At 36.5% G+C, this 27715-nt stretch overlaps 3 protein-coding genes across 8 annotated transcripts in view; 1 reads left to right on the top strand and 2 right to left on the bottom strand.

Annotated features, from left to right (window-relative positions):
• apba2b (amyloid beta (A4) precursor protein-binding, family A, member 2b) overlaps positions 1–19731 on the bottom strand; it is a 79258-nt gene extending 59527 nt beyond the window's left edge. For 4 of the 5 annotated variants that reach the window (XM_052561520.1, XM_052561523.1, XM_052561524.1 and 1 more), the window contains exon 1: positions 19564–19730. The gene's annotated coding sequence lies outside the window, so the exon portion shown is untranslated. Of the gene's footprint in view, positions 1–19563 lie in introns of all 5 variants that reach the window. The other variant, XM_052561522.1, reaches the window with a different exon arrangement.
• A 1626-nt stretch (positions 19732–21357) lies between these two features.
• Positions 21358–22983, bottom strand: mcee (methylmalonyl CoA epimerase). 2 transcript variants are annotated; one of them, XM_052561849.1, is made up of 4 exons: positions 22965–22983; positions 22784–22823; positions 22230–22576; positions 21358–21770 (listed from the first exon to the last, which is right to left on the bottom strand). In XM_052561849.1, exons 2-4 carry the CDS (start codon positions 22821–22823, stop codon positions 21618–21620), a joined length of 540 nt encoding a protein of 179 aa, XP_052417809.1. In that variant the 5' UTR covers positions 22965–22983; the 3' UTR covers positions 21358–21617. The 2 variants fall into 2 exon arrangements, with proteins under 2 accessions (XP_052417809.1, XP_052417810.1); XM_052561850.1 differs by having other exon boundaries at positions 22230–22570; positions 22965–22981.
• Positions 22984–23015: 32 nt separating this feature from the next.
• On the top strand, positions 23016–27222 carry mphosph10 (M-phase phosphoprotein 10 (U3 small nucleolar ribonucleoprotein)). The gene is made up of 11 exons (XM_052561848.1): positions 23016–23179; positions 23497–24208; positions 24395–24573; positions 24663–24831; positions 25051–25192; positions 25277–25344; positions 25583–25720; positions 26043–26153; positions 26372–26479; positions 26633–26869; positions 26967–27222. The coding sequence occupies exons 1-11, from the start codon at positions 23097–23099 to the stop codon at positions 27117–27119; spliced, it is 2100 nt and encodes a 699-aa protein (XP_052417808.1). The 5' UTR covers positions 23016–23096; the 3' UTR covers positions 27120–27222.
• Positions 27223–27715: the final 493 nt, after the last annotated feature.

Raw genomic sequence — 27715 nt, 5'->3', positions numbered from 1 at the left:
ATTATTAACTGTTGAAACATTATTATGGTCACTTTTGATAAACTTGAATAAAAGTATAAGTTCTTAAAAAAAGTACTGTTCCAAAACTTTTGAAAGGTGACGTATATTACATATGTATTATTAAATATCAAAAACATTTATATATAAATATAGATATAAAAAATAGGCTATATATGGAGCTTTAATCATCACACAATTAGGTGTAGAATGACAATGAGGGTGAGCAAATTAAGAATAAAAAATGTTCACTTTTGAGTAAACTGTCCCTTTAACACTTGCAGACTTTTTATAGACTTCCGTCATCTTTTTCTGTCTCTCTCTCAGAAAGCTCTACCCTCAAAGCCATTTTGATAAAAGCTGCCATCTGGGGTAGAAGCAGGGTCTAATTTTCCAGCCAAATCCTGTCAAATGGCAGTGTTCGTACTGCATGGCGATGAAGCAGTGTGGCTGAAATCCCCTCACCACCCCTGCAGACCTGCTGCTCGCTGCCCTCTCCTCTATTATGAACACAGAAGGCCGGATGTTGTCTGGTGTCAGCGTAATGGCTCTTTTGAGGAGGCTGCCTGAGAAAGACCATGTGGAGGATGAAAAGGATGAGGAAGAGAACAGGATAGGTTGAGCTGAAAGATGCCCTTGCCATGCATCCATCACTGGCCTTTGATATGGGAAGAAATGGTTCAACATGTGTCACTCTGTCCTAAAAGCCTTAATAGCCCAGCTGAACTGGTACTGTAAATAGCAAAAGCTGGCATCAATAAAATGCCATTCTTTACAATACTATTGCTACCTATGCCTGTGTTCGTGTTTAAAGGTCCCGTTCTTTGTAATTCCATGTTTCAAACTTCAGTTAGTATGTAATGTTGTTGTTAGAGTATAAATAATATCTGTAAAATTCTAAAGCTCAAAGTTCAATGCCAAGCGAGATATTTTATTTAACAGAATTTGCCAACATCTACATCCCTGTAGTTCCTGCAGTAATGACGTCACTAAAACAGTTTTATGACTAACCTCCGCCCACATGAATACACAAAAAGGGGGCGTGGCCTTGTTGCACTCCGACGGCGACGGAGTTTGTCACCATGTCGTTGAAACGCTGTTATTTTCATCTCGGAGTCCAATCATCTTTCTTTGGGCTTCCCAGGGACGCTGTACTTAGAGATCAATGGTTACAACTTATTTTTAACTCGGTTCCCGAAAATTATAATCCACATGTAAAACTATGTGCAGCACATTTTGCTGAGGACAGCTTGCTGAGGACAACTTTCTCAATCTCAATCAGTTTAATGCCGGATTAAACTCGTTACTCGTTACATATTTCTGAAGGAGGGACTTTATAGAACATGGAAGTCATCAGCTCTTATTTATGACAGTGAAAACAACGGTATACAGATAATTCAATTGTGTGAAAAATGCTGTTTTTTTTAAACGCGAAACATGAACATGTTATATTTGTAATGATGAGACAGAGAGGTTCGGATCCATGTGCAGAACTTTTAATGAGAATGGTCAGACAGGCAATGATCAGCAACGGCGTCAGGTATATAGGGATAACCAGAATTGAAAAAAGGAACAAGCAGATGTCGGGGGCAGGCAGCAGAGAATCAGAGTCAGTATAAACAATCCAAAGGTCAGGTACAGCGAGATCAAACACAAGGGAAACGCTCGGAAATGACAGACACAACAAATCAAGACTTCGCAGAGAGTGAGAGTGAGTGTGCTGCTTATATGTGTGTGTAAATGAGGTGCAGGTGTGGCAAGGAGTTTGACTGAGGAATGATGTGCAGGTGTGGCAGGGTGATTGTGATGCAGAGACTCATGGGAAATGTAGTTAGGGTGTGGTGCAACAGATAAGAGGTGCTAGAGTCCGGGTGACATCTGGTGGTTAATGTGGAATTGTCCTGATTGGAGTGCCCTCTACAAAAGTTCATGGGCACTCCATGTAATGATCGTGACAATATTACACACTGTAAACACAATCAAAGCTTCAAAAAAACACAACCTTTAAGTTCGCCTAAAAAAAAACTTTCTTATTATTTTTATTTTATTTTTTATTGATCCTCTGAACAACTGGTTCAAAGGTTTGTGGTCTGCAAGTCAGCATTTATTTGGTAAATGCATAATTGATATCATTACAATTTATCTATCACAAGTGTTTATCTAACACAAGTGTTATCTATTTAAATTTTTTTTATGTCATTTATTCCTGTGATGACAAGCTGAATATTAAGCATTAAGTCATTTCAATCTTCAGTGTAATATTTTTCAAAAACCACCCCAATATGCTGATTTAATTTCTTTTTTCATTATTATTATTTTCAATGTTGAAAACAGTAACAATGCTGATGAATATATATATTTTTTTAATGTGATACATTTTATCAAGATTCTTAGCAGTACAAATGTGTTTACACTCAACTTAACGAATCCCCACTAAATAAAAGTATTAATTCCATTCAAAAAATCTATTAATTATTTAAAATATTTCTTACTAACCTTCAAACCTTGAACATAAAAGTTTGGAACTGGATAAATGTGTGTCTCTTAAATAAATAAATAAAAAATTTAAATAAAAATGTTAATAGGACCCCCGACAGCAGACATGATTTAATCCAAATGAATTAGCCTGAATACATTAGGTTACACCAACAAAGTCAAATGAGTCTTCCATAGTTTCATAAAGTAACAATTCCATGCTAACACTCTTGACACTGAAATTCGATGAAATCCTGCAACTTTCGAACATATCAAAACTCATCATGCTTCAAAAGCTAATTGAATTTTAACAGCTAGCACCATAGATCACTGTGCATCAACTCAGTGCTGCAGATGGAGGTAAACACACAGCCTATTTATGTCTTCAAAAGAGTGCTGCACTTGGAGTGAAGAATGAATACTGCCTGACTCCGGCTCCCATGAGTGAAGATAGCTTTTCAAGGAGAAGAGGAAAAGAAGCTGTGCTCCCTGACAAAGGCTAGTAGTGAAACCAGACAACAGACATACCTTTTATCACAACATAGTCATTGCGGGGTGTATTCTATACCCCACGGCCTTCAGAAGCTAACAATGAGGCTGCTGCAGTAAATTTGATTCATATAATTCATACATTACAAGCCCTTAGTTTTTCACCTGTTCATCAAACTCAAGCATCATATTTTACCTTGTGGAAAACACTTTTTGTCCTTCTTTTGCGTCTTCCTGTTAGTTTCAAAACCTTCTGTTACAGTTTTCTTGATAACAGATTCTTGCTAGTGATTATTAAGTTTTATTCACAGTGGACTGTCTATCAAAAACCAGTTATAAAGCTCTCTTTGCATTGCATGTTAAAGAAAGGAAATGAATAAGTGCATAACAGGAAAGAGAAAATAGTTTTCAGCGTCATCAATAAACTCCCTAAAGCTCCAGGTGAATTCCACTGAAATTAAGAGACCTTGTTTGGATTAATAATGATTATTATTCAGAAATGTCAGGGATAGCGTTCTTCTGGAACACAGCGTGAGGATTTGCTGCTGTCTGTGGTGCTGAAACACCTTCAGATCACAGGAACAGAATTCGTTGGAGATCCCACAAAAACAACAGAATGAGTAGTGTCATGTTACGCACTACACATATTATAGACTGTACACCTCAAACCTGTGGTATGGATATTTGATATAAATAGGCTACCATATATACACTGAACAAAAATATGAACTCAACACTTTTGTTTTTGCCCCCATTTTTCATGAGCTGAACTCAAAGATCTAAGACTTTTTCTATGTACACAAAAGGCCTATTTCTCTCAAATATTGTTTACAATATCTGTCTAAATCTGTTATTGTGAGCACTTCTCCTTTGCCGAGTTAAACCATCCACCTCACAGGTGTGGCAGATCAAGATGCTGATTAGACAGCATGATTATTGCACGGATGTGCCATAGGCTGGCCACAATAAAAGTCCACTCTAAAATGTGCAGATAGCACAATGCCACGGATGTTACAAGTTTTGAGGGAGTATGCAATTGGCATGCTGACTGCAGGAATGTCCACCAGAGCTGTTGCCCGTGAATTTAATGTTCATTTCTCTGCCATAAACCATCTCCAAAGGTGTTTCAGAGAATTGGGCAGTAGATCCAAACGGCCTCACAACTGCAGACCACATTTAACCACATTTAACCACATCTGCCCACCTTCACATCCAGCATCTTCACCTCCAAGATCGTCTGAGACCAGCAACGCAGACAGCTGCTGAAACATTCAGTATGCATAACCAAAGAATTTCTCCACAAACTGTCAGAAACCGTCTCAAGAAAGCACATCTGCATTCTCGTCATCCTCATCAGGGTCTCGACCTGACTGCAGTTCATCTTTGTAATCGACTTGAGTGGGCAAATGCTCACATTCAATGACATCTGGCACTTTGGAGAGGTGTTCTCTTCACGGATAAACCCTGGTTTTCACTGTACATGGCAGATGGCAGACAGCATGTATGGCATTGTGTGGGTGAGCGGTTTGCTGATGCTAACGTTGTGGATCGAGTGGTGGGGTGGGGTTATGGTATGGGCAAGTGTATGTTATGGACAATGCACATGGGTGCATTTTATTGATTCACTTTGAATGCACAGAAATACCATGGCGAGATCCTGAGGCCCATTGTAATGTAATGTAATGTTCATTCATGACCATTATCTTAATTAATATTGCTGCATGATAATGCATGGCCCCATGTTGCAAGAATCTGTACACAATTCCTGGAAGCTGAAAACATCCCAGTTCTTTCATGGCCAGCATACTCACCAGACATGACACCCATCGAGCATGTTTGGGATGCTCTGGATCGGCGTATATGACAGCGTGCTCCAGTTCTGCCAATATCCAGCAACTTCGCACAGCCATTGAAGAGGAGTGGACCAACATTCCACAGGCCACAATCAACAACCTGATCAGATATGTGAAGGAGATGTGCTGCACTGCATGAGGCAAATGGTGGTCACACCAGATACTGACTGGATTTCGGACCCCCCTCCCCCCCAGGCCCCCCAATACAGTAAAACTGCACATTTTAGAGTGGCCTATTATTGTGGCCAGCCTAAGGCACACCTGTGCAATAATCATGCTGTCTAATCAGCATCTTGATATGACACACCTGTGAGGTGGATGGTTTATCTCGGCAAAGGTGAAGTGCTCACTAACACAGATTTAGACAGATTTGTGAACAAATTTTGTGAGAAATAAACCTTTTGTATACATAGAAAAAGTCTTAGATCTTTGAGTTCAGCTCATGAAAAATGGGGGCAAAAGAAAAAAAAGGTTGAATTTATAATTTTGTTCAGTGTATAAAACACATGGGTGTTTAAAACAAAAAGTTACTTATTATTATACCTTCAGTTTTGCTGGTGTCTAAGCAAAAATGACAGAACTTAGCAAGATTGTCACTTACAGTAGAAAATTTTAAATTCTGTCATCATTTACTTTTCCAAAATCAAAGGACTTACTTTCTTTTGTGGAACAATAAATGTTGATATTTTGAGCTTTATAGTTAAGTCTTTTAACAATATTTGAGCAAATGAAACATAATTTAGGGGCCACTTCAAGTGGGATTTTATTGCTGATTTAAAATTAAAATGTAAAAGTATGTCATACAGTTTTTAAGATTTGATGATTTCCACATTCAAGTAGATGGAAACGTTTGAAATAGCTGTCAAGAGATGTTACAAATATGGCCACTGAGTGAACTGACTGAGGACTTTGGTTAAACTCAATAATCCAGTAGATTCATTTTTCATACAATACAGTTGTTTGGCTTTATAAGATTTAAAACATTGAAAACAAGTTATACGAACTACTTTTTAGAAATGTTTTCTTGGTCAAAATAAACTGTAGGTGTGTGAAGATTCTTAAATTCAAGAACATTAAAAAAAATAAAAAATAAAAAAGAGCATACGGTTTTGAGAGTGGCTTGAGGGTGAGTAAATAAATTTTCATTTTTTGATGAAAAAGCAACTTCAGTAGTTATTAACTTCAGTTTCATAAAATGAATATGATGTCTGCTGTAGTGGTGAGTAATCAGACCTCTGCTGCCAGAGGCTAAAGGGAATGACCTGGATGAATGATGTTAATCCAGGTCATTTCCGTCGCTCTTTCATCTGTCTTTACCTCTGTATCTCATTGACCCTTTTGTACAAACTCATTCTCTCTCAGAGTTTCTCTCTGAAGTGCCCTAGCTCTCTCTGCCTTCATTTCTCTGTTATAAAAATGCACATTTCCCTCTCTTTGTTCTGAAGTATGAGCGCTGGCTAGAGTCTACCAGCCATCAGTAATGCACCAGACCTCCTGACATCCCAGCAGCCACAGCGCAGGAGGTTCTGCTGGAGGGAAGAAAATCTATTCTCATCAATCTCCTTCCTTACACAGGCTTCCCTTACAACACACTTTTCATTTTATAGGCTTGCATATGCCCCTTTTCTTTGCCATTTACACCCTATCAACCCCTATATAAGGTTACAGGCTGCTGCGCCAATGTGCCTTTGTTTGCTAGAGCAAAGCTGTTGTCTATGCTGCAGGTATGCATGACTTTGTCTAGCACTGAGACACCGCAGTGTAAATGCACTAGGAGATAATAAACACAGACAATGGGTGAAGATAATCTGTACTGACCTGTAACAAGCTTTCACTGCCAGGACCCGAGAGGATCAGGAAACGACTTATTAAACAGTGTCTTTTCATCCACTGTATTTGTCTGAATTGTCATTTTTGAATGAGCTTTTATTTTACTTGTATTTTACATGTAAAGTATTATGTAACATATAAATATTATATAAAAAACATATTATTGGTTTAAAAATGTAGTATGTTACTGTTATCTTTTTTTATATAAAATACAGTTTTATATGCATGTAAACACACACACACATATATTTACATAATGTATAATATTTAACGAGTATATAAACACATAACAAACATATTATATATATATATATATATATATATATATATATATATATATATATATATAATATAATATATATATATATATATATAATATAATATATATATATATATATATATATATATATATATATATATATATATATATATATATATATATATATATATATATATTTATATTAGATATTTTTACATTTATTAATCTTGAGATTATATCTCAATATTGATAAAAGTGTAATTAGAATATTATAATCATTAAATCTTGATTTCACAAAATCTTACGTGTGTGAGTGTGTGTATTAATTTATATTATTACATATTTTTTTATTCATGATTAATGACTTTACATATATATCATTATATATTTAATTTTTTAAATATTTTTATTACATATATAAATGAATATAATATTTTGTAATATTAAATTTGCCTTTAAACAGGAGTTAAAATTGCCCATTTAAAAGAAGAAAAAAAAAACTTTGCATCTTATATAGCATTACATTTGTCTTGAAATGAAACCCTACTGTCAGTAACATCCGGTGTGAAGGTTAGAAACGATCTAATAAAGTCTGAATTTGATTAGCACTAAACCAAGGGTGAATAACAGGCCATGCAGTCTTGCAAGTGCTGACACAAGAACTGTGGTAATGATTTAAAAGTCATTATCTGTTAACTTTAAAATGGCTCCTTTTAATGTCCTACTTCAACCAGCAAATTTGCCAAAACCAGAACAAGAATATGACTAAAGCCTCTGTGGTTCATCTATTTACACCTGCTTTATTCAAGCTTTTATCCCAAAATGAAAAGTAGGGATCGAGGCCTGAAACATTTCTGCAGAGCAGCACATGTGTTGTTAAAGCAATTACATCTACACAGTAGACACAGACCTGTCAGCAGGCATTGCAATTGCTATTCATTTATTCCCAAAGGCTTTAGAGCATCAAATATATGCCAGGTATTAATGATGCATGTCGTCTGATCAAGGACAGGCCTCGCTGTAAAAATGCTATGTGATTGTAAGGCTTATTGACAGAAAAGAATCTCAAACACCTGCTATCCTTAAATAAATGTATGTGTGGAGAGAATCTGTCCCCAATTTATCCCGGTATGGATGTGTTGGGATCCTCCACCTTTTGTGCAACTACAATAAATCCATTTTGAGGTCCATTAGTGAGAGCAATCTCTCAGATCAACATATTTTCCCTGAATAAACGACAGCTCCGCTGTAAAGATCATCCATGATCTGCCAAGTTGAGAGAGTGTGTGCCTCATTCTTGAGCTAATGTCAGAATATAAAAAAGCATTTAGCTTTCCACAAATGAATAACTCTCTCTTGAATTCGGGTGTTACCATCTCCACATCTTCCAAATGAATTAAAAGATACAAATGTATCAGAAAACTTTGAAAGAAATAGCAGTAAATCTCTCCTTTCTTATTAAAATATCAAAATATCCTATAACACTGGATGGATGCATTTGGAAACTGAGTGGATTACCAAGACAAAGAGATACCCTCTAAATGTCACAAGATCATAAAAAAATAATCATAATAATAATGCTCTCATTCTCTGAGTTCATCATACTGAATAGTGAAGGGCCTGTAGTAACTGAAAAAAGAAAAAAAAATCATATGACCAATTTTGGTTAAACCAACTTTTAAGTTTAATATGTTTATTACATAATTTTCTTGGGGACAACGACTGGTTCCCAGCATGCAGGTAAAAGCTGACCCACACACTCTGATAAACACACACCCTTTTGAATCAAATCAATTAACCTTTTACTCACACACACACCAGCTGCTCCATTTGTGATACCCAAAGACTACATTTTAAAACAAGCATTCATTCCCTCCACCAGTTATTCTCACATTCTCTATGCTTCATTCTCTTTCTACCTTATATAATTATCCCAGAAGACTTCTTCTTCTAGAGTTCTTCTAATGATTCACACACTCTTAGTTATTCTGTTTCTTACTGGGCAATAATCAGACCGTTTTTGAAACTTGCACTGTGTATATGATTTAAGGGATAATGATAATTTCATAGATAATACGCATGAAATACTGATTTGACTTAATATGACTATTTCGTACCTGTGTATTGACATAAAGATTCTGCGAAGAAAAGAAAATACTGTAATACTAACAGTGATGTCCACTAAAGCTAGATTCAGTTACCCAGATTAGCACTCTATTAGGTCCTGTACGAATGTGCCTCTTTCTGTTGAACACAAAAGAAGATATTTTGAAGAATGTTTTTGTTAACCATTGAATTCCATATGAACAATGTGTATACGTTTAATGTTCTAGTGATGCAAAAAGCCATACAAGTTTTGAGTGACACGAGGGTGAATAAATGATAAAATAAATGTAATTTTGGGGTGAACTATTGTATCCCTTTAACATAAACTGACAAATACAAAAACTAATTTAAGTTGCAAAAACTGTAAAAATGTATGTACAGTGAAAAAATAGGCAGACTTCATGCAATACTAGAGACTGTAATAGTAATATCAATCATGAATGTCTAAAGCTTTTTTTAGATGCATGACTTCTTTGAAAGAATTTCACAATGATTAATGCATAACTCGGAAATAAAATGTGATGTGTGTTTAATGCTACATACAGTTCTTTATATTAATGACTGAAAAACCTAGTACTACAATAAATATATATTAAGTCTTCATACCACAGATGTAAACTCACTTTCGCAGGTCTAAATGACTGTAGTGTTGGCAGCAGCTGAATGTGCTCAGGAGTATGTTGAGGCAGTCAGAAATCACCGCCTCATCTAAATGCTAATAGAATGCGATCTCTCAGAGAAATAGGCTAGCTAATGATCAGGCCTAGTACTGAATACACTGAAAGCTTAAGTGCTAATAATGATATAACTGAAGCACAGTAAGGGAAAAACAGCAGACAGAAAAACACAACACCTGCAGACTATCTAGAGACCTTAACACCTAACACGCATTAAAACTTCTGACAAGATAACTGCTTCAGAGTAGCTGTCGATGTTGCTTTTTCTTTACCTGGAGGAATTGGGAGTTTGTATTTTAAAATCTAGCCTTCAACACAAAGCAAACTGATTGGAAAATAGTACAATCAAAGGAGCTGTATCAGCCCACATTCACCAACAATCACAACCTGGCATGTGAACAATAACATGCATGGCTTCACTAGGTTCTTTCATTCAGAAACATGGCTTTTCATACCACTGCTATACTGATGACACTCAACTCTACCTCTCCTTCCACCCTGATGATCCGACGGTAGCTGCTCGCATCTCAGCTTGTCTGACAGACATTTTTCTGGTTGAAGGACCATTACCTTCGGCTCAACCTTGTCAAGACAGAAGTTGGGGTTCCATCAAACCTTCACTAAAATTTCACCATCCATTTAAGCACATCAACCATAACTTATTGCCTACAAAACCACCACTGGCTCTGCACCCCTTTACCTAAATTCATTACTTCAGAGACTTGTGTGCCCTCTAGAAGCTTGCATTCTACAAGTGAACGACACTTTATTGTGCATCCCAAAGAGGCACAAAATCCCTTTCACAGATCTTTTTGTATTCTATCTATCTATAATCGGGCATACTGGGCATTTTCCCGGTGGGCCGACATAATATTTCTTTAAAAATCAGGACCACCACCCAGGGACAGTGAGCATCCAGTGGCCCACTGGTTTGTCTTCTGTATTGACCGTGTAAACATCCGTTAACAATGCGCTATAGACGGAGCGATGAAGTATTTTGCTCCGTCTATATAAAGATCGCTTCACTCCAACTTCTTCCTCGTTGGCTTTTCCAGCAGGTTTATCAAGAACAGGCTTGCTCTGTGGTGAGTGATGCGGGCCAAAGAGCCAGGCAGGAGGAGAAGAAGAGAGTAGTTGAATCGGTGAAGTGCTTAATAGGGACTCGCAATGGAGGCAGACATCTAACCTTATCTTAATGTGTGTGTGCCATGAGTGTAGAATACGTAAACACTTTTTAATGAAATGTAAATTCGTCCCCTGTGATTTTTTTGGCCAAGTCAAGTGTGTTGATAGAGGTTTCCATGGGCCAATGCAAATAAAGCTAGATTTAAATGAGAAAAGACAAGATATTGTCGGATCTGATGTTTTATTTTTATCCAAAACAAGATGTGAGATATGAGTGTTATACATAGACTACATACACTACAAGTCAAAAAATTTTGACCAGTATGAAAGATCCAGTAGAAAGATCTAGAGATCAGCATTTATCTGAAATCAAAAATTTCAGTCCAAACAATCCAAAATTGTTTACATTATACATATACCATTCAAAAGCTTGGAGTCAGTATAAATTCATTCTTAATTTAGAATTAAATTAATATATTTATTTAGCAATTAGGTTGCTTTAAATTTATCAGAAATGACGATAAAGTCATTTAAAATGTTAACAAATTTTTTTTAATTCAGATAAATGTTGTTCTTCTGAGCTTTCTATCCATCAAAGAAACGTGAAAAAAAATCTACTCAGCTGTTTTCAACCTAATAATAAATGTTTTTTGAGCAGCAAATCCGAATATCTGATTGATTTCTGAAGGATCATGTGACTGGAGTAATGATGCTAAAAAAATCAGCTTTGAAATTGCAGGAATAAATTACAAGTTAAAATATATTCAAATAAAAAAAACTGTAATTTTAAATAGCAAAACTATTTCACATTATTACTGCTTTTTCTGTATTTTGGATCAAATAAATGCAGGCTTGGTGAGCAGAAGAGCATTCTTTAAAAAACATAAAAAATCTTACCATTTAAAAACTTTGGACTGGTGTGTATATATATATATATATATATATATATATATATATATATATATATATATATATATTCAGGTCTTACTAGAAAGTTCCTGCTAACAAGTCCAAAAATACACAATTCAGATGACTTAAGTATAAGGAATAAGTCAGAATAAAAACTTTAAAAAGTTTCTTTTTCTCATTCTCATATATATATTTCACAACCTGACAAAGAAGGAAGCTGTTTTAGTGCCAGCGCAGGATGTAGCAATAAAGAGCAAATGATGTGCTTTAATCAAAAATGATTTAATTTGTAATTCATGCTTTATCTATTTTATAATTATTGTTCTGCCAAACAGAATGGAGGAAAATGTAGTTCTTCCTCATAAACCAGCTCAATAAGTAGCATTTTTATTTTATTTTACCACTGTTCCTCAACAAAAGTTGTGCCTCAATAAACTAAATAATATATAGTAGTAAACTATATTAATCTATTTTTTGTCAAATTAAAAAAAAATATATATATTTTTAACCATCATTTAAATTAATCTAAATTATTAAAGGGGGGTAAAATGCTGTTTCATGCATACTGAGTTTTTTACACTGTTAAAGAGTTGGATTCCCATGCTAAACGTGGACAAAGTTTCAAAAATTAAGTTGTACGTTTGAAGGAGTATTTCTGTTCCAAAAATACTCCTTCCGGTTTGTCACAAGTTTCGGAAAGTTTTTTTCGAGTATGGCTCTGTGTGACGTTAGATGGAGCAGAATTTCCTTATATGGGTGCTAAGGGCACGTCTGCCGGAAGAGCGTGCGCTCCCGTATAGCAGAGCACTGAGAGCACAACAGATGTTCACTGATCAGAGCGAGAGCGTCGCGAAATGTCACAAAAGAGGTGTGTTTTTGGTTGCCAGGGCAAGACAACCCTGCACAGATTACCAAAAAAAAAAAAACAGCATTAAGGGACCAGTGGATGGAGTTTATTTTTACAGAGCATCAACGGAGTTGTGCAAGTGTTTTTGTTTGTTCCCTGCATTTCGAAGATGCTTGTTTTACAAACAAGGCCCAGTTCGACGCCGGATTTGCACATCGTTTATTTCTTAAGGATAATGCAGTCCCAACGAAAAAGGGTCACGATCGTGTGTTGGAACCGCATGCGATGAGTAAAAGTGCTTCAAATATCTCTGTGTTGTTAACTTAGCTATCGGCGCGTAAGCACATCAAGTAAACAACATGCGATGTTGTCATCAAACTGCACTTTCCACATGTACAGCTTAAAAAAAAAAAAAAAGACGACAAAGTGGAACTTAGTCATTTTCCAAAACCGCTAAGCAAATATATACAGTTTCAGTACATACCACACAGATACGTCGTTGCTGATGCTGCTCTTGTTAAATTTCAGCCTCTGGATCTGATTCTGGATCATAAATATACGCTGAATCTGACTGTTAGCCATGGTTTGTTTTGGTTGGTTTTGTCCTCACGGTGTCACAGCTTCCAAACGCTCTCAACGCAAAAGCCTACTGGCGCTTGTGATTCTTTAGCTCCGCCCACACGTCACGCCTCCAGCCGCTCGTGTTTTTCCGGGAAAAATCGGTACAGACTATCTTTCTCTTATGAATATAATAAAACTAAAGACTTTTTGGAGTTATGAAGGATGCAGTACTACTCTATAGGTACTCAAGATTAACAGGATATTGAGTGAAAACGAGCATTTCACCCCCCCTTTGAACACTTTCATTACTTAAAAACAAAATAAAATAAAATAAAAATACTCCCTAATTAATTTCAGTTAATTCAGTTAATCTGACCCAACCCGTCAGCGTTTAAACATCTTTTTGACACTGTGCTGTGAAATCGAACACTATTAGACAACTTTAAATGATACCAGCTTGAATATTAACTTGAAGAAACTGAAGAAACTGGAGAAACTGAAACTAGAACTTAAACTAACAATGATGAGAGAAAATGAATGAAAATGAAATATCAGAGAGATAAACACTGAAATCATTAACTGTATAGTCTAATGCAAACACAATCAAGAGTTTGCCATAGGTAATTTTTTGGTGGTGTTTATGTGCTAAAAACAAACTTCGTTCCAAAACCAAAGGCCTTTCCAGAAACATCAATCCACATTTAGAGAATGATAATAGGACCTGATTGTGGTCTTTCCCGGTACTTCTGAATGAAAACAGTCATTGGAACAGGGAGGTTTGTTCGCTCTTCACCTGTGGTCCCATTAGTTAGTGAATCCTCCACGTTATTAAAGACTGCTGAGAGCAAGAGTGAATGGATCGTCTGATCTCATTCCTTTCAGTCCTCTGAGTGTGGACTCATTCAAATGGAGACAATGGAGCCTGAACGGGGTAAAATCAAGTTAGCTCATTTAAATGCTAATGTACATGGATCTGAAATAGTGCGAGGCTAACTGTGCAGCAGCAGAAGGACAAAAAGATGTATCACCCTTTCACAGAGCTATACCTGTATATACTTTCTATATACTTTCACCCGTTGTGTTTTACAGGCAAGACTTTGCCTCTCCTCAAGCTGGAAAAGACTCCAAGGACGATCTGTTGGTGCTACTCTAAATGTAGGAGGGAAGTTAAGCTTACATAACTATAAATCTTCGATCTGACTCTACAGCTACACGCATTTATTCTGTCGATGAGTCAGCCCTCGGTATATGAATAGCTGAAAACAGACACTGCAGAGATTTAAGGTGCCGTTGGCCCCAGCAGGGACCAGCCTCCATGACCTTCAGACTGCAGTAAACACAGGCAGCTAAGCACAAGCCCAAATGACCCATCACAAATAATAACAGGCCCTCATCCCTCAACAGAAAACAGGTCAACAGCACAAGACACTCACAACACTGCACATGCCATTCTCTGTTATATCTTATCCCAGCTCAAAAAGAATGATTTGTTTATTCCCATTTCTGTTGATCAAGACATTGACAGATACACAAAAAGCAGTAGAAAGGCAGACTGAGCTCTTCTGGTTGTGGTACTGTACACGAGTCATGCAGTTTCAACACAGCTGCCTGATACACACTGACACACACCAAAAGACTGGAGAGACACAGGTGACTGAAAGTGATTGTACCAAATTACACAGAAGGGTCAGGGCTCAGAAAATACTACAAGAAAGTTGTGGGGTTTTTATATTATCAGAATTTTAATATTATCAGAAATTGACATTTGAATAAACATATTTGCGGAGTACTGCTATTCGCGATCTCTGGTTCCTCTCAAAGCTATTTTATGACACAATAGATAAATTAATTAATGAATTAATAAAAATATGCAAAAATGCAATATTAGATTAACATTAACCAAAGATATATTTACGAACCTAATGTTCTGTTAAACGCTTTTTTTAAAAAAGTGTATGTAAATATGTAACGTGCACAAATGCGACTTTGTTCATCTGTACACCTGCAATACAGATACTGTAAAAATTATAACTGCTTATCACACATGTACCCTTAAAATATAAAATATATACAAATATAAAATTTGCGCTTGCAGTCGACTTTAAAAAAGAGTTTATGCAGACTAAATAATTGGAGAAGTCTGGCATACATTACCAGATAGAAGTTGATTCACCAGAAGATTAAGTTATGACTTTGATTTCAAAAGAAATCATTTTCTTTCTTTATTTTAAAATTATTGAATTGTTCACAGTAAGAACATTAAAATGCATTTGGGAAACTTTCATATAGTGACAATTTTAAGACACAAAACTCTTATACTTGTATACTCTTGTATACATTTCTGTTAAACATTAGGTTTAACAATTGTGTTTTTTTCTGTTGTAAAAGTCCCTATGGACAGGTGTTGAAAATTAGCACATGTGCTATTACACTTTAAACAATGCATCTGGTTTGTCCAATGTTATTGCTATGTCCATATGAAATAAATAAATAAATAAAAAAATTTGCAGCAAAGTCATACTCAGGGGTCCTTGGACTGAAAAAGCCTCTAAGACACTGCACTAAACAAATAAAACTGACTTGACTGAATCTTAACAGGAACGGCCTTGCTACTCATCAAATATAGAGATGCAGGGAAAACTTAGCAGGTGTGAGGAAAATGCCCAAATTCAATTGAGTATTATACAGCTAGTGATTCACCAAGCTGTGAGTCACCAGTACAAAAAAAACAACTTCTCACATAGTCCAAAAAGCTAGTACAGAAGTCTGTGCACGACATACTTACTTATTTAGAGCCATATGACAGATATTACATCAGATAAGAGGGCAGGATACACATTGCCAGAGGCATAAAATAATTAGCTCTTCAAAGAACACACAGACTCAATAATGAACGAAAAGATCAAGAACAACACTGTTTCATAATCTTGAGTCAGATAAACTTTAGCCAACAAGTAAAAAAAATGGCAACAGACCTTTCTCACGTCGCACTTGAGTTCACAATATTCTCTTTTTAAATGAAAAACAAGAGGATGAAAGCACTAAATGGATAAAAGAATTCAATCTCAATGTGGACGGCTTCCCAAAAACAATGCAAATGTCCATTTATGTGCGAAAAGGAAAGATGATAAGGGAAGCAAAAGACACAAACACAAAAGCTCGTCTCACATCATACTGGGCTGATAGTATGCTAAAAAAGCCGCTTTCATTTATTGCGAGTACCAGATGCTTGAATGTGCTTTTAAAATATCTAACAAGTCACCATGCTTGGCTACTGGATTATTTCAGAAGTAAACATCAGGAGAGCAGACAACTCATTCACATCTAGTCAGAGTCGCTGAGTTATGCTATCAATATGAATCACTCTCCACTCTGATCGAAAGACACATAAGCAATGAATTATAGGACCTGTGTCCAATAAGGCACCTCTGTTTCATTTCACTGCACTGTGTGGTCTAAGAGCCGATAGAAGATGGCATTTCTGCCTTTTAGTGTGCACATATTCATGCTCAAGTATATGAAAAGAAAAACTAAAAAGAACAACGAAAATATTTAAATACCAGGATGAGAGGCACTTCACAAGCAGTGACTTTTAGGGAGATTCTAATGCAAATCGTGTTTATTTCTGAATGTCATGTATCGCGATACATTTTCATATTTATCAAGAGCTCAAAGAACTCAATATCTGACAAAACCATGAAAACACAGCTTCTGATTCATGAAGTATAGTACTAAGAACTACAAATTCTGCTTGAGTTACCGCATATCCTGGACAGATAGTTAAGATCGTTAACACTAGTGTACATGTGGGCGAAACTCTATTTGAAATCATGTTTTTTCTAAATGGTATTTACATCATTCTGAAGTCAGAGCCGCTGTCACACCCCCGTTACACATCTTTAATGTGTGATCCTCTTGGGACATCAGTGTGCACCAAATTTGTGCATTAAAGCACAGGCAAGATTTTTTATATTTTGTAAGTCCCGCAGAGTATTTTTTAAAGTTGAACAAAAAGCCATATTTTAATCAGTTGGCAATCAAATTTCTATGATATTAATTATTTACTTTTTAAGAAAATGTTAAGAAATTACTTCATTTAGCAAGATTGCATTAAACTGATCAAAATGCATGTTTTAATTATAATAATGTTTCACGATAGCACAGTTTTTTTTCTGTATTTCAAATGAATGCACCCTTGGTGAGCAATAAGAGATTCTTTCAAAAAACTTTTTTTTTTCAATCTCACTGAACCCAAACTTTTGAATGGGACTGGAAGACAAGTATCCTTTCTGCACTTTTCTGTGCTGTTGACTGCTTACTGCACATCAGCATTTCTGTATATATTTAGTGAGCAGTAGATTTTAAATAGAGCATGCTTTTCTGACCCTTGTCTTTCTCTTCCCTGGCATATTGCCAGAGGTTATCACACAAACACAAACACACATGTGCACACACACAAAGGCAACAGGATCATATATATATCAGACCGAGTGCTAAACCAGACAGCAGCTTTGGGCCAAAACTGCTTACACATCCACATTAGTAACACCATAAAAAAAGCCTGCCCACACCCTCTACATCTCACCACTACTGCACAACTGTATTTATCCTTCAAAACAGTTCAAAATCTCCTGAAAATTTGAAAGAAAACTACATTTCAGTATATTTTTGTGATAATCCACTAAATATTTTGTTTGCTAAAAGTGAGTAACATCACACTTTCCATCTATGTTTCTATCCAATTCACGCAAGAGATCAATTTATAAATGTCCTACTGGTGCATAACATCTCAGCATGCTCTTGCAAACAGTGTTTGTCCTTCAGCACAGAAGCGTAACTATAAGGGATATGAAAAGAGGGGTGGGGCAGCGAGTGTGTGTGTGTGTGTGTGGGAGCAGGTTGCCTGGACAAGAGCGCGGCAGGAGACTGTTGTGGAGACGGAACCACCAACTGGGATCACACTCGGGAATTATGCACCTTTATGAGCCTTTATGAGCACTCACAGTCTCTCCTTCACACTCAGTCTGACTCTCTCTCCTCCCTACCACTCCTAAACTGTCTCTCTACCTCTCTATATTATGGTTGAGATTTCATATTAACTACTTTGCGCTATACGCACAAAGACGAGCAGACTCATAGCATGAGCGTTCTTTTATTCCTAGAAGATGTGTTTATTTTGTTCTTAGTCTTAGTTTAGCCACTCCACGTATTTTTAGAATAAGCATGCACAATATTTTTCTAGTCCTTGTGGTTTCATTGATCGGTTCATGGGAGTGGACCAGCTATTGTTCTCAGGACAAAAAGCAGCTCATCTTTTAGAGCAGAAGCATGATGCTTGATTTCCAGCTTGAGGCTTGAATTTGATGCTTGATTTAGCATGATCATGATATGCTCTACAAATCAGCCAGAACCGGAGGACTAGGACATAATTATGTTGATATTCCACAATTAGAATCTCAGCATCTAATCATGATTTTATGTGTCAGTCGCTAAAAGATTTATGCCAGGATAGAATGCAAAATTCCCTGTACAAACAGATTTATTAATCAGACTTCACTGGCTACCGACCAAGCAGATCCGCTTGTAATTGTAAACAAAACAAAATCTGAATAACAATGATATATCTCTCGACTACCCATATAAGCTGACATTTCTATGAACATGAAGATTGTAAATTTGAATTAGCATAAAGGGGAGTATGAAGTAAATTGTAAATCTTGCATGACCCTGTTCTGTTAAGCTTTTAACCACTCAAACTCACTTTTAAATATTGAATATAGACTAGCATCTTAATATGCATTATTTAAAAATATATTAAAATTGTAACAAGTTTTATTCATTTAAAAATATAAAATATAGCTTTAAAGACATTTAAAGATATATATATATATATATATATATATATATATATATATATATATATATATATATATATATATATATATATATGTGTGTGTATGTATGTATGTATGTATGTATGTATATATATATATATATATATATATATATATATATATATATATATATATTTCATTTCAACTACCCAAATAGATTTACAGTGCGACATATTTTCACCAACTTTTTTGAGGACTTTCCACGTTCCAGCCGTGGTTCTTAATTAGAAAGTGAAAACAGGCACACCAAAGAAGCTCTCAAAAGAAAAGGAGTTGCACACAAAAATGAAAGGAACAAACCGAAAACCCTTCAATTTGCATAATTGCACAATCTCTTTGACTGTAACAACGATTTTAGTAGTTGAAAGACGGTCGAGGAGGAGGACTATCATCATTTACGTGCTCGCAGTAGCGGGTTTGATGTTGCACTGAGAGAATTAAATCCTGCTGTATCCTTCACGAGCGCATCACTTCATTCCGCATCAACACGCGACACTAAACATTCAGAGAGGGCAAACCATAACACTGTAAACCAGCCTACCTGCATAACCTTTGATGTTGTGATGTTCACGTATAGAAGTCCTGTGTTTTCAGCGGTATAGAGAGTGGGAACCGCACCGACACCGACACCGCATCCCGGAGACTGAGGAGAACAGAAGCCTGAAGAACAGCAGGGGGCGCTCCACTGCAGCGCGGCGCTCAATCGCCACAAACACAAACCCCACCCGAGACACGGAGAGAGAGAGAGAGAGAGAGAGAGAGAGAGAGAGAGAGAGAGAGAGAGAGAGAGAGAGAGTAGCTTTCATTGTGTGAGGAAATGACCTTAAAATGATGCTATCATTTAAATTGACTTTCAATCAAGTCTTGATCACCAAACTAACAAAGTTAAGCATTGAACGCGTGCGGATCTAAGCGTTATTCTTTAGCTTTCATACTAACAACGGTCATTGATGTTTAATATGTCATCAATAATTATTAGTTGTCATTAGTAATTAGTATCCATACAAATGTTTACCAATCCACTACCCTCGTGATGTCATTTACACAAATCCAGTTCTTTCTGGTCTTGTTTTGAAGGATGATTTCGCTCAAATTAAGCATCATCTCACTGTACGATCAGATTCTCCACATTTTACATAAGAGAGATTTTCGCCGTTTCCAGGAAACGTATAATCTTTCCTTCCTGGTGCCGTTGTTACATGTTAGGTCGTACATGCAAATGAGAACACATTAGCTGATGTCATAGGACAATAAAAAATAATATGAGAATAAAATCAATACTACATTAGAACAGAAAGTATGTGATACTCAATTCCCTTCTCTTGCAGATGGTGCTCTGGTCCAGACAACATGAAGATGTCGTTTCTCAAGGTTAAGGCAATAAACAGCTTCCAGTGTCCCAGATAAAACTGGACATGTGGTTTAAATACGTGAAATTAGGATGAGATGCCTTTGGGATACTGAAAACAATTACCATGCAGCTAGTCTTGTTTCACGATTAATCCAGGCAGATGCTTTCACACTATGATTTCTACAAAAAGACAAGCAAATACAAGCTCATACAGAAGAATATCATTAGGAAGTGCGATTCACCCCTTGGAGATATCCTTCCCCTGAAAACATTTAATCTAGCATCAGATTTCTGTGGTGCTTATTTTCTTCACATTTGATTCAGAGCAACATGTAATATATCTTTATTAATAATTTATTTTGACTCCTGTGCATAAAAGCCAAAATGTAGCATGGGCAAAATGGGAAGTCATTCAAAAGGCTTTTTTTTTACAGGCAGTGTGTGAATTTCTCTGGAAAGATTTCTGTTCCTTTTTAGACTGCCAAATAAATTTAAATGTCAAAAACAGCTTAAAACGGCAGAAAAGACCCCTCTATTCCAACGGTGCTGAAGCAGGAAAATTCAAACAAGACCTTGGAGACCAACAGTGAGAAAGCCCAACATCAGCTCCAAATCTCACTCCTCTAGTTATCGCTCTCTCACTCTAAAAAAAATAAATAAATAAAAAAAAAAAAAAATTTAAGGAGTAAGAACAAAAACTAAATATCTACTGGGCGGAGGGTTGACTAATGGTTGTCAGCCAAAAAAAAAAAGAAAGCTTCAATCTGTCTGTTCCACTGAGAGCCAGATGAGAGGCTTGAGTGGATTTCAATTCACATTCATAAACATAGCAAAATGTATCTAACATTTTATCATAGCATTTAAAACATGCATTTAATTGAGCTTATCTTGGCTTCTGTTGGTGTAATCATCATTTAAAAAAAAGAAAAATATCTAGTGTACCCCACAAATAATAATACGAAAAGAATAGAATTGAACAAGATCTACGAACTTTATACACATTTTTAATGTGTGAGTTTGTTTAGGGTCAAATTATCAAACTAACTTAATCATTTATTAGGTCACTAAAGAAAACCTTTTCCTTCAGAAAAAAAGCCAAAGGCCAAGAATATAAAGCACACCGTAACAGATTGAAAATTGATGGAACAAGTGTTCTTGCAGTGATCACGATAGCTTAAGTGTCAAAAATGAACAGCCTAATCAAAGTGTCTCTATTTACTAGATAACAATCTGATGTGTGATAGCTAGGCTTGTTCTATCTCCACAAGAACCCCATCACAGTCTTTTGGGTGGAGGAACATCACAGGTTTGCCATGAGCTCCTATCCGTGGCTCTGGGGAGAGCAGTCGGATTTTCTTTTCCTTCAAATCAACTATTGCAGCATTGATATCATCCACCTGCAATTGAACAAGCAAAACATAAATTATGGATACTGACACTTAACTGTGAAACAAGTTCAATATTTAGTGTGAAGACACTTGCAATAAGTGCACTTGCAATAAGATTGACTCACAAGAAATCTAATTTAAGAATTTTCATTATTTTTCTTGAGTATTAGTATTATTATTATCCCATTTAACAGTATTTGTAAATTGGAATATTCAAAAAGCAACAATTAACAAATAAAATAATATTTCTTACTGTATCCTAGTATTTAATTTTCAATAAAAAAATGTTTATCAGAATCATCAAATGTTGTTTAATTAATAATAATAATAATGAAAAGATTTAAAAGGCAGCACAGAAATACTAAACATCTTAGCCAATATAGGAGGGCTTTGAATATTATGTTGGGGGCCTTCTGTTAAAAAGGTCTAGAACTACGTAGCACTGATCAAACCTAATTTTGTATTTACCTCGATACAGATATGATGCATCCCTCCAGCTTTGTTCTTCTGCAGGAATCCTGCAATAGGACTTTTCTCTCCAAGAGGGTGCAGAAGTTCTAATTTGGTGTTCCCCAGTTCCACAAACACAGTGTACACCCCGTGCTCAGGGAGAGGCACAGTGGAGCTCACTCGAGCCCCCAGCACATCACGGTACAGCGCTGTGGCTTTCTCCAGGTCTGGCACTGCGATGGCCACATGATTCAGTCTGCCTAACTTCCACAATGACTGAGGGACACCTTGACCCACCGGTACAGTCAGAGACACTGCCCTCACTGAGGGTAAAGAGTGCCACGCACACCTCGAGAGACCTGTAACTACAGGAGAGATGAGACTGCAGCAGTGTGGATTCATTAAATATAGAACTAAATTAATATATAGGTGGATTTTATTAACAACAGCCGTCAAACAGTAAGACAGAGACAAGTGTAACGTGTCCAGTTAAAATAAAGCAGCTCCAAATGTTGCTAACATTTAAAGGAAAAATAGAGACACTAAAACAATATAAATTTACTACAGTTTACCTGCAACCTTCAGTAAAGAGGAAGCCATCTTTGCGGTCATCTGAAAGAAACAAAACTTTATTTAAACACCACGAACCACGTGTTCAGTTATGGCAATAGACGCATAATTTACCCATATAAAAAAATCATAATATTTAAAGTAAAAAAAAAAAAGAATCACGTTAGACCAAAAACCACTAACTCGCTATATTAAGAAACTCCGCGTTTATAGAACCTTCTATGTGGAACGCAACAACAGCGCATTTTGTTTCCGGGGGTTGTATTTACAAAGCGTGGCGTTACGCAGCAGAGAGAGACCCACGTGAGCGCAGAGATGGCGAGCGGTAATGGCAGCATGCTGGAGAGCTGCTTACAGTTACTAAACAGCGACACAGCACACCCCGAGCTATTTCTCAGGTTTGATACACGTTAAATGATTAAACTGTTTTGCTGAATGGATTGCTAATTTCTGTTGTTATACCGTTGTTATACGAGCTGGAACGCGTATCGGGCCACGCATGTGCCTAAGTCTAACGCTGTGGTGGTTACTAATGTAATATATATGATATACATTTCTCTCATGTTGATTTCTTTGAATGTTTTATCTATAGACTCTAAGTAAAACCTAACTAAATATAATGAATGATAAATATATGCAAATTGTCATAATATTACATTTAATTGTGTTTAAAAATGGTAACGTTTCTCTTTTTATGTTTTTGACCTTTATTCAGTGTCCAGGATGCTCTGGCAAGAGACTTCAAATCACTTACCAAGACTCTTTATGATCTGCATAAAGCCCACGAGCCTGCAGACTGCAAAGGAAGCCCACTGGAGCAGCTGGTCATCGAAAACTTTGACGAGGAGCAGATCTGGCAGGAGCTGGAGCTTCAGAACGATGCATTACTGACACATTTTGAGCAGGCAGTTGAACAAGCGGTCACAGATGACACTATAACATTTTTTAAAGATACAGAGGAGGAGGATGAGGAAGAAGAAGAAGAGGAGGAGGAGGAAGATGATGTTGATATTGATAATAGAGAAATTGCTAATAGTTTAGGAGAAGAGAGTGCAGAGGAAGATGAGGATGATAAGGACAAAGAGGAGGAATTTAAACAGAGGTTGAAACCATCTGCAAGCAACGAGGATGATGACTTCTCCGGTGAAGACTCAGATTTGGACTTTGATGTAGATAAATTTGAGGAAAAAAACAAACACAAACAATCTGCTGCCAAATTATCAAAGTCAAGATCTCATAGAACTCCATCCGAAGTAGATGACAGGTTTTTTAAACTATCAGAAATGGAAGCTTTTTTGGATGACATGGATCGAAGAGAAGGAAACGAGAGTGCAGAGGGGGACATCGACTACTTTCAGAATTTGCCATCTGATGATGACGAGGAACTCAGCTTTGATAAACCTGTAGCACTCACAAAACAGAAAAAGGTGCCTTTATTTATTTGTTTTTGCAGATATTTTCATTTGTTGCATGAGCTTTATGGACACCAGGGTGTAAAACTATGTGTATATGTGTACTAATATAGATGCATGTAACAGGATTGTGTAACACAGAAGTTTAGAAATCAAAAATGTATTCTCATCTCATGAAACTCAATGTCTTTTGTTTTACAGAAGAAAAGCTCCAGAGATATGAAATACAAAGATTTCTTTGCTTCAGTAGATGCAGAGCCTGACAAGATGGATCCAGAATCTAATGATGATTATGAGGGAGAAGAAGATGATGACAATGAGCTGGAGGAGGAAGAGGAGGATGAAGATGATATGAATGAGGAGGATTTTGATATGGATGAGTAAGTCATGAGAAAACCTGCGTTTTAACAGAATACAATACTACAACATTTTCTTTCAGAGATCTAATGCATTTCTCATCTTAATTTAGAGATGACACAGTAAGAAATGCTTCACGCAAGGTGACCTTTGACCTCCCTGATGATGATGATAATGATGATGACAGTGAGGGAGAGGATGTGGAAGATATTCTAGGTGGAAAAGCCAAAAACGTGCCTAAACCTGAGTCCAAGTCATCCTTTGAAAAGAGACAGGAAAAGGTTTGTCTTTGTACTTGGTGTCTTTAACTGAAAAAAGTATTTAATCAGAATCTGCTTCTTTAATTTATTATTTCAGTCCAGTTAGTCACTTGTCACTAGTGCTTCAACATTTAGTTTTTCATGTGTTATGTGTGCTTCATTTCAGCTTTATTTCAGTTAACATTGTTTTTTAAGTTTCAGCTGACAATACTAAGCCTGCTTTGATATGAATTTAAACAGATGGCACAAAAGATTGAAGAACTGGAGACCGCTGCGTTGTCCGAGAAGCCGTGGCAGCTGACAGGAGAGGTGAGCGCTCAGACTCGACCGGAGAACAGCATGCTGGAAGAGGATATAGCGTTTGACCAGGCCTCTAGGATGGGTGAGAGCTTCACACTGATCGTCACAGCAGAAGACTTAATGCCTCATATAGGTTTGTTCATTACTTTGTTTCTCTCCTCCACAGCTCCAGCCATCACAGAAGAAACTACCTTACAGCTTGAGGATATCATCAAACAGAGAATCAAAGATCAGGTTGGTTCAAACCTCATGGTCTGTGTTTAATGTTCATGTTCTAGTTTGATGCCATCAAGAGATAAAGTCAAGTGAAGTGGATCTAAATCATTTCTTAATCCAGATTTTATGCAAATTGTCCATTGGATTGAATACCAGAGTTTACTTCGGAATGTTTTTTTTTGAATGATTGTCCGCTTGTTTCATAAATCTGACCCAGTGTACTTCACTTTCTCGTGGCATTATGGTTGTGCTTCAGGTGTGGGATGATGTGGTGAGGAAGGAGAAGCCTAAAGAGGAAGTGTTTGAATATAAGAAGAGACTCACTCTGGACCACGAGAAGAGCAAACTGAGTCTGGCTGAGGTTTATGAGCAGGAGTATATCAAACAGACACAGGTGAGTCCTCACATTTCACCTCCTGCTCATTCTTAAGAACACTTATAAAAACATTTTATTATTTGGTTATAATTTGAATGAAGTCGACAATTGTGTTCAATGTATATAAAAATGTGAGTTGCATACGTAACCATTCAAAAGTTTGGATTTTGATGCATTTATTTGAATTAGAAACCTTTTTGTGCATTATAAATGGTTTCCCTGACTGACACTTTTGATCAAATGAATACATCTTTGTGGAAGTAGTATGAATTTCTTTAGAAGAAAAAAACGGACCTTTTAACTAATGTATTCTATTATATTGTGTTTTTGTGGGCTTCAGGAAAAGAAGGAAGAGGAAGAGAACCCAGCGCATGTAGAAATCCAGAAACTCATGGACACACTCTTCCTTAAACTGGATGCGCTATCAAACTTCCACTTCACGCCAAAACCAGTGAGTAAAATTGTCCTTGTGTTTTGAGCCAGCTGTAGTGTATTCCTGCATGTGTGACGTAAAAACAAACAAAACTGATTTCCAGCTCTGTGCCTATAGAAATGTTCAAAAAACTTTCAATTTAGCTGTTCATTGAAAGAGCTGATATAAAAATCTGCAAACATTGAGATATATTGGCCTAAACACGTGAAATGGATTCCTGTTCTTTCTCTGTTTAGCATATTCCTGAAGTGAAAGTGGTTTCCAACTTGCCTTCTATAACTATGGAGGAAGTGGCTCCAGTCAACGCCAGTGACGCCACACTTCTGGCTCCAGAGGAGATTAAGGTTTGTGTGGCTGGCTCACATCAAGTTTATCAGGAAACCTCACTCTGAAGTGTTTAGGAAAGAACTTGCTTTGTAGTTTGAGTGAAACATTTACACAAGTTAGATCTCAGGATCTTCATGAGATGTCAATGAATTTTTTTTTCCTTATCTCAGGAGAAGAATAAGGCAGGAGACATACTCGGAGACACGGAGAAAACCACTACAGATAAGAAACGAGAGAGACGCAAGAAGAAGAAACTGAAGCGTCTGAAGATTCAAGAGCGGGAGAAGAGACAGAAAGTCAAAGAGGTGATGAAAGGAGGAGGAGGAGACAAGACGAAGAAGAGTAAAGCGGAGGTTGAACAGACTCTCAAGAAACTTACTAAAGGAGGAAAAGCCAAAATACTCACGGTCAGTAACTAAGTCAAGTGCAGGATTAATTAATCTAATTAAGTCACTGTGGTTTTGTTTAGGTGTATAACTTTCTTCCTCCTGTACATCCTGACAGAATGATGGCATGGATAAGGCCCTGCGTTCCTCTCAAGCCTTCTTCTCCCAGTTACAAGACCGAGTCAAGAGCCAAATCAAGGGCTCAAAGGACCAGTCAGCAAAGAAGAAGAAGAAACAAAAAGAGATTTCTGTTAGCAAGCTCAAGTTGTAATGTTGACTTGTGTCAAAAGCAATATGTACAGTTGTTAGTCTTAAGAAATCTAATTGTTGCATTCTGTCATTGTTTATTAAAATACAGATGGCCTTTTCCTGTAGATTTGAGTCTCTTTATATTTTTGGACTATATCAAACTTAGTCTCACTATTAATTCTTTAAACAATAAAAAAATATTGTTCACTTTTACTATAAATATTGCTTATGAACAGATTGAAAGCTGTTTTACAGATCACCTCACAGAGAACCAAGAGTGATATATTAATAAATCTGTCGTTTATTAAAATCACCAGTACACAGTCAGTATAGTAACCATAAGAAGTACTAAAACACCGACGACAGACATTAAAATGTCAGTTTTATTGCATTAGATGTAAAATATCAAAAAATCTGGCATTGGTAGAGCCACTTTTTTGATTATTTTTTAACTGTTTTCATGGATCTATGAAGTCGGTTCCTGTCACAGTAACAAATTAACATTTTCCTCAATGTTTGCCAATCAGAAAGTGCAAAACTTTTATTAAAAAAAATAAATAAAAAATAAATAAAATATAGGCTGCTGTAACATCCAATAAATGAATCCAATGAAATAAA

This window comes from Carassius gibelio, chromosome B7 (assembly GCF_023724105.1).
Source record: "Carassius gibelio isolate Cgi1373 ecotype wild population from Czech Republic chromosome B7, carGib1.2-hapl.c, whole genome shotgun sequence".
NCBI classification, from domain to species: Eukaryota; Metazoa; Chordata; class Actinopteri; order Cypriniformes; family Cyprinidae; genus Carassius; species Carassius gibelio.
Note: the sequence above shows the minus strand (reverse complement) of the source record. Positions and strands in the feature narration are given on the sequence as shown.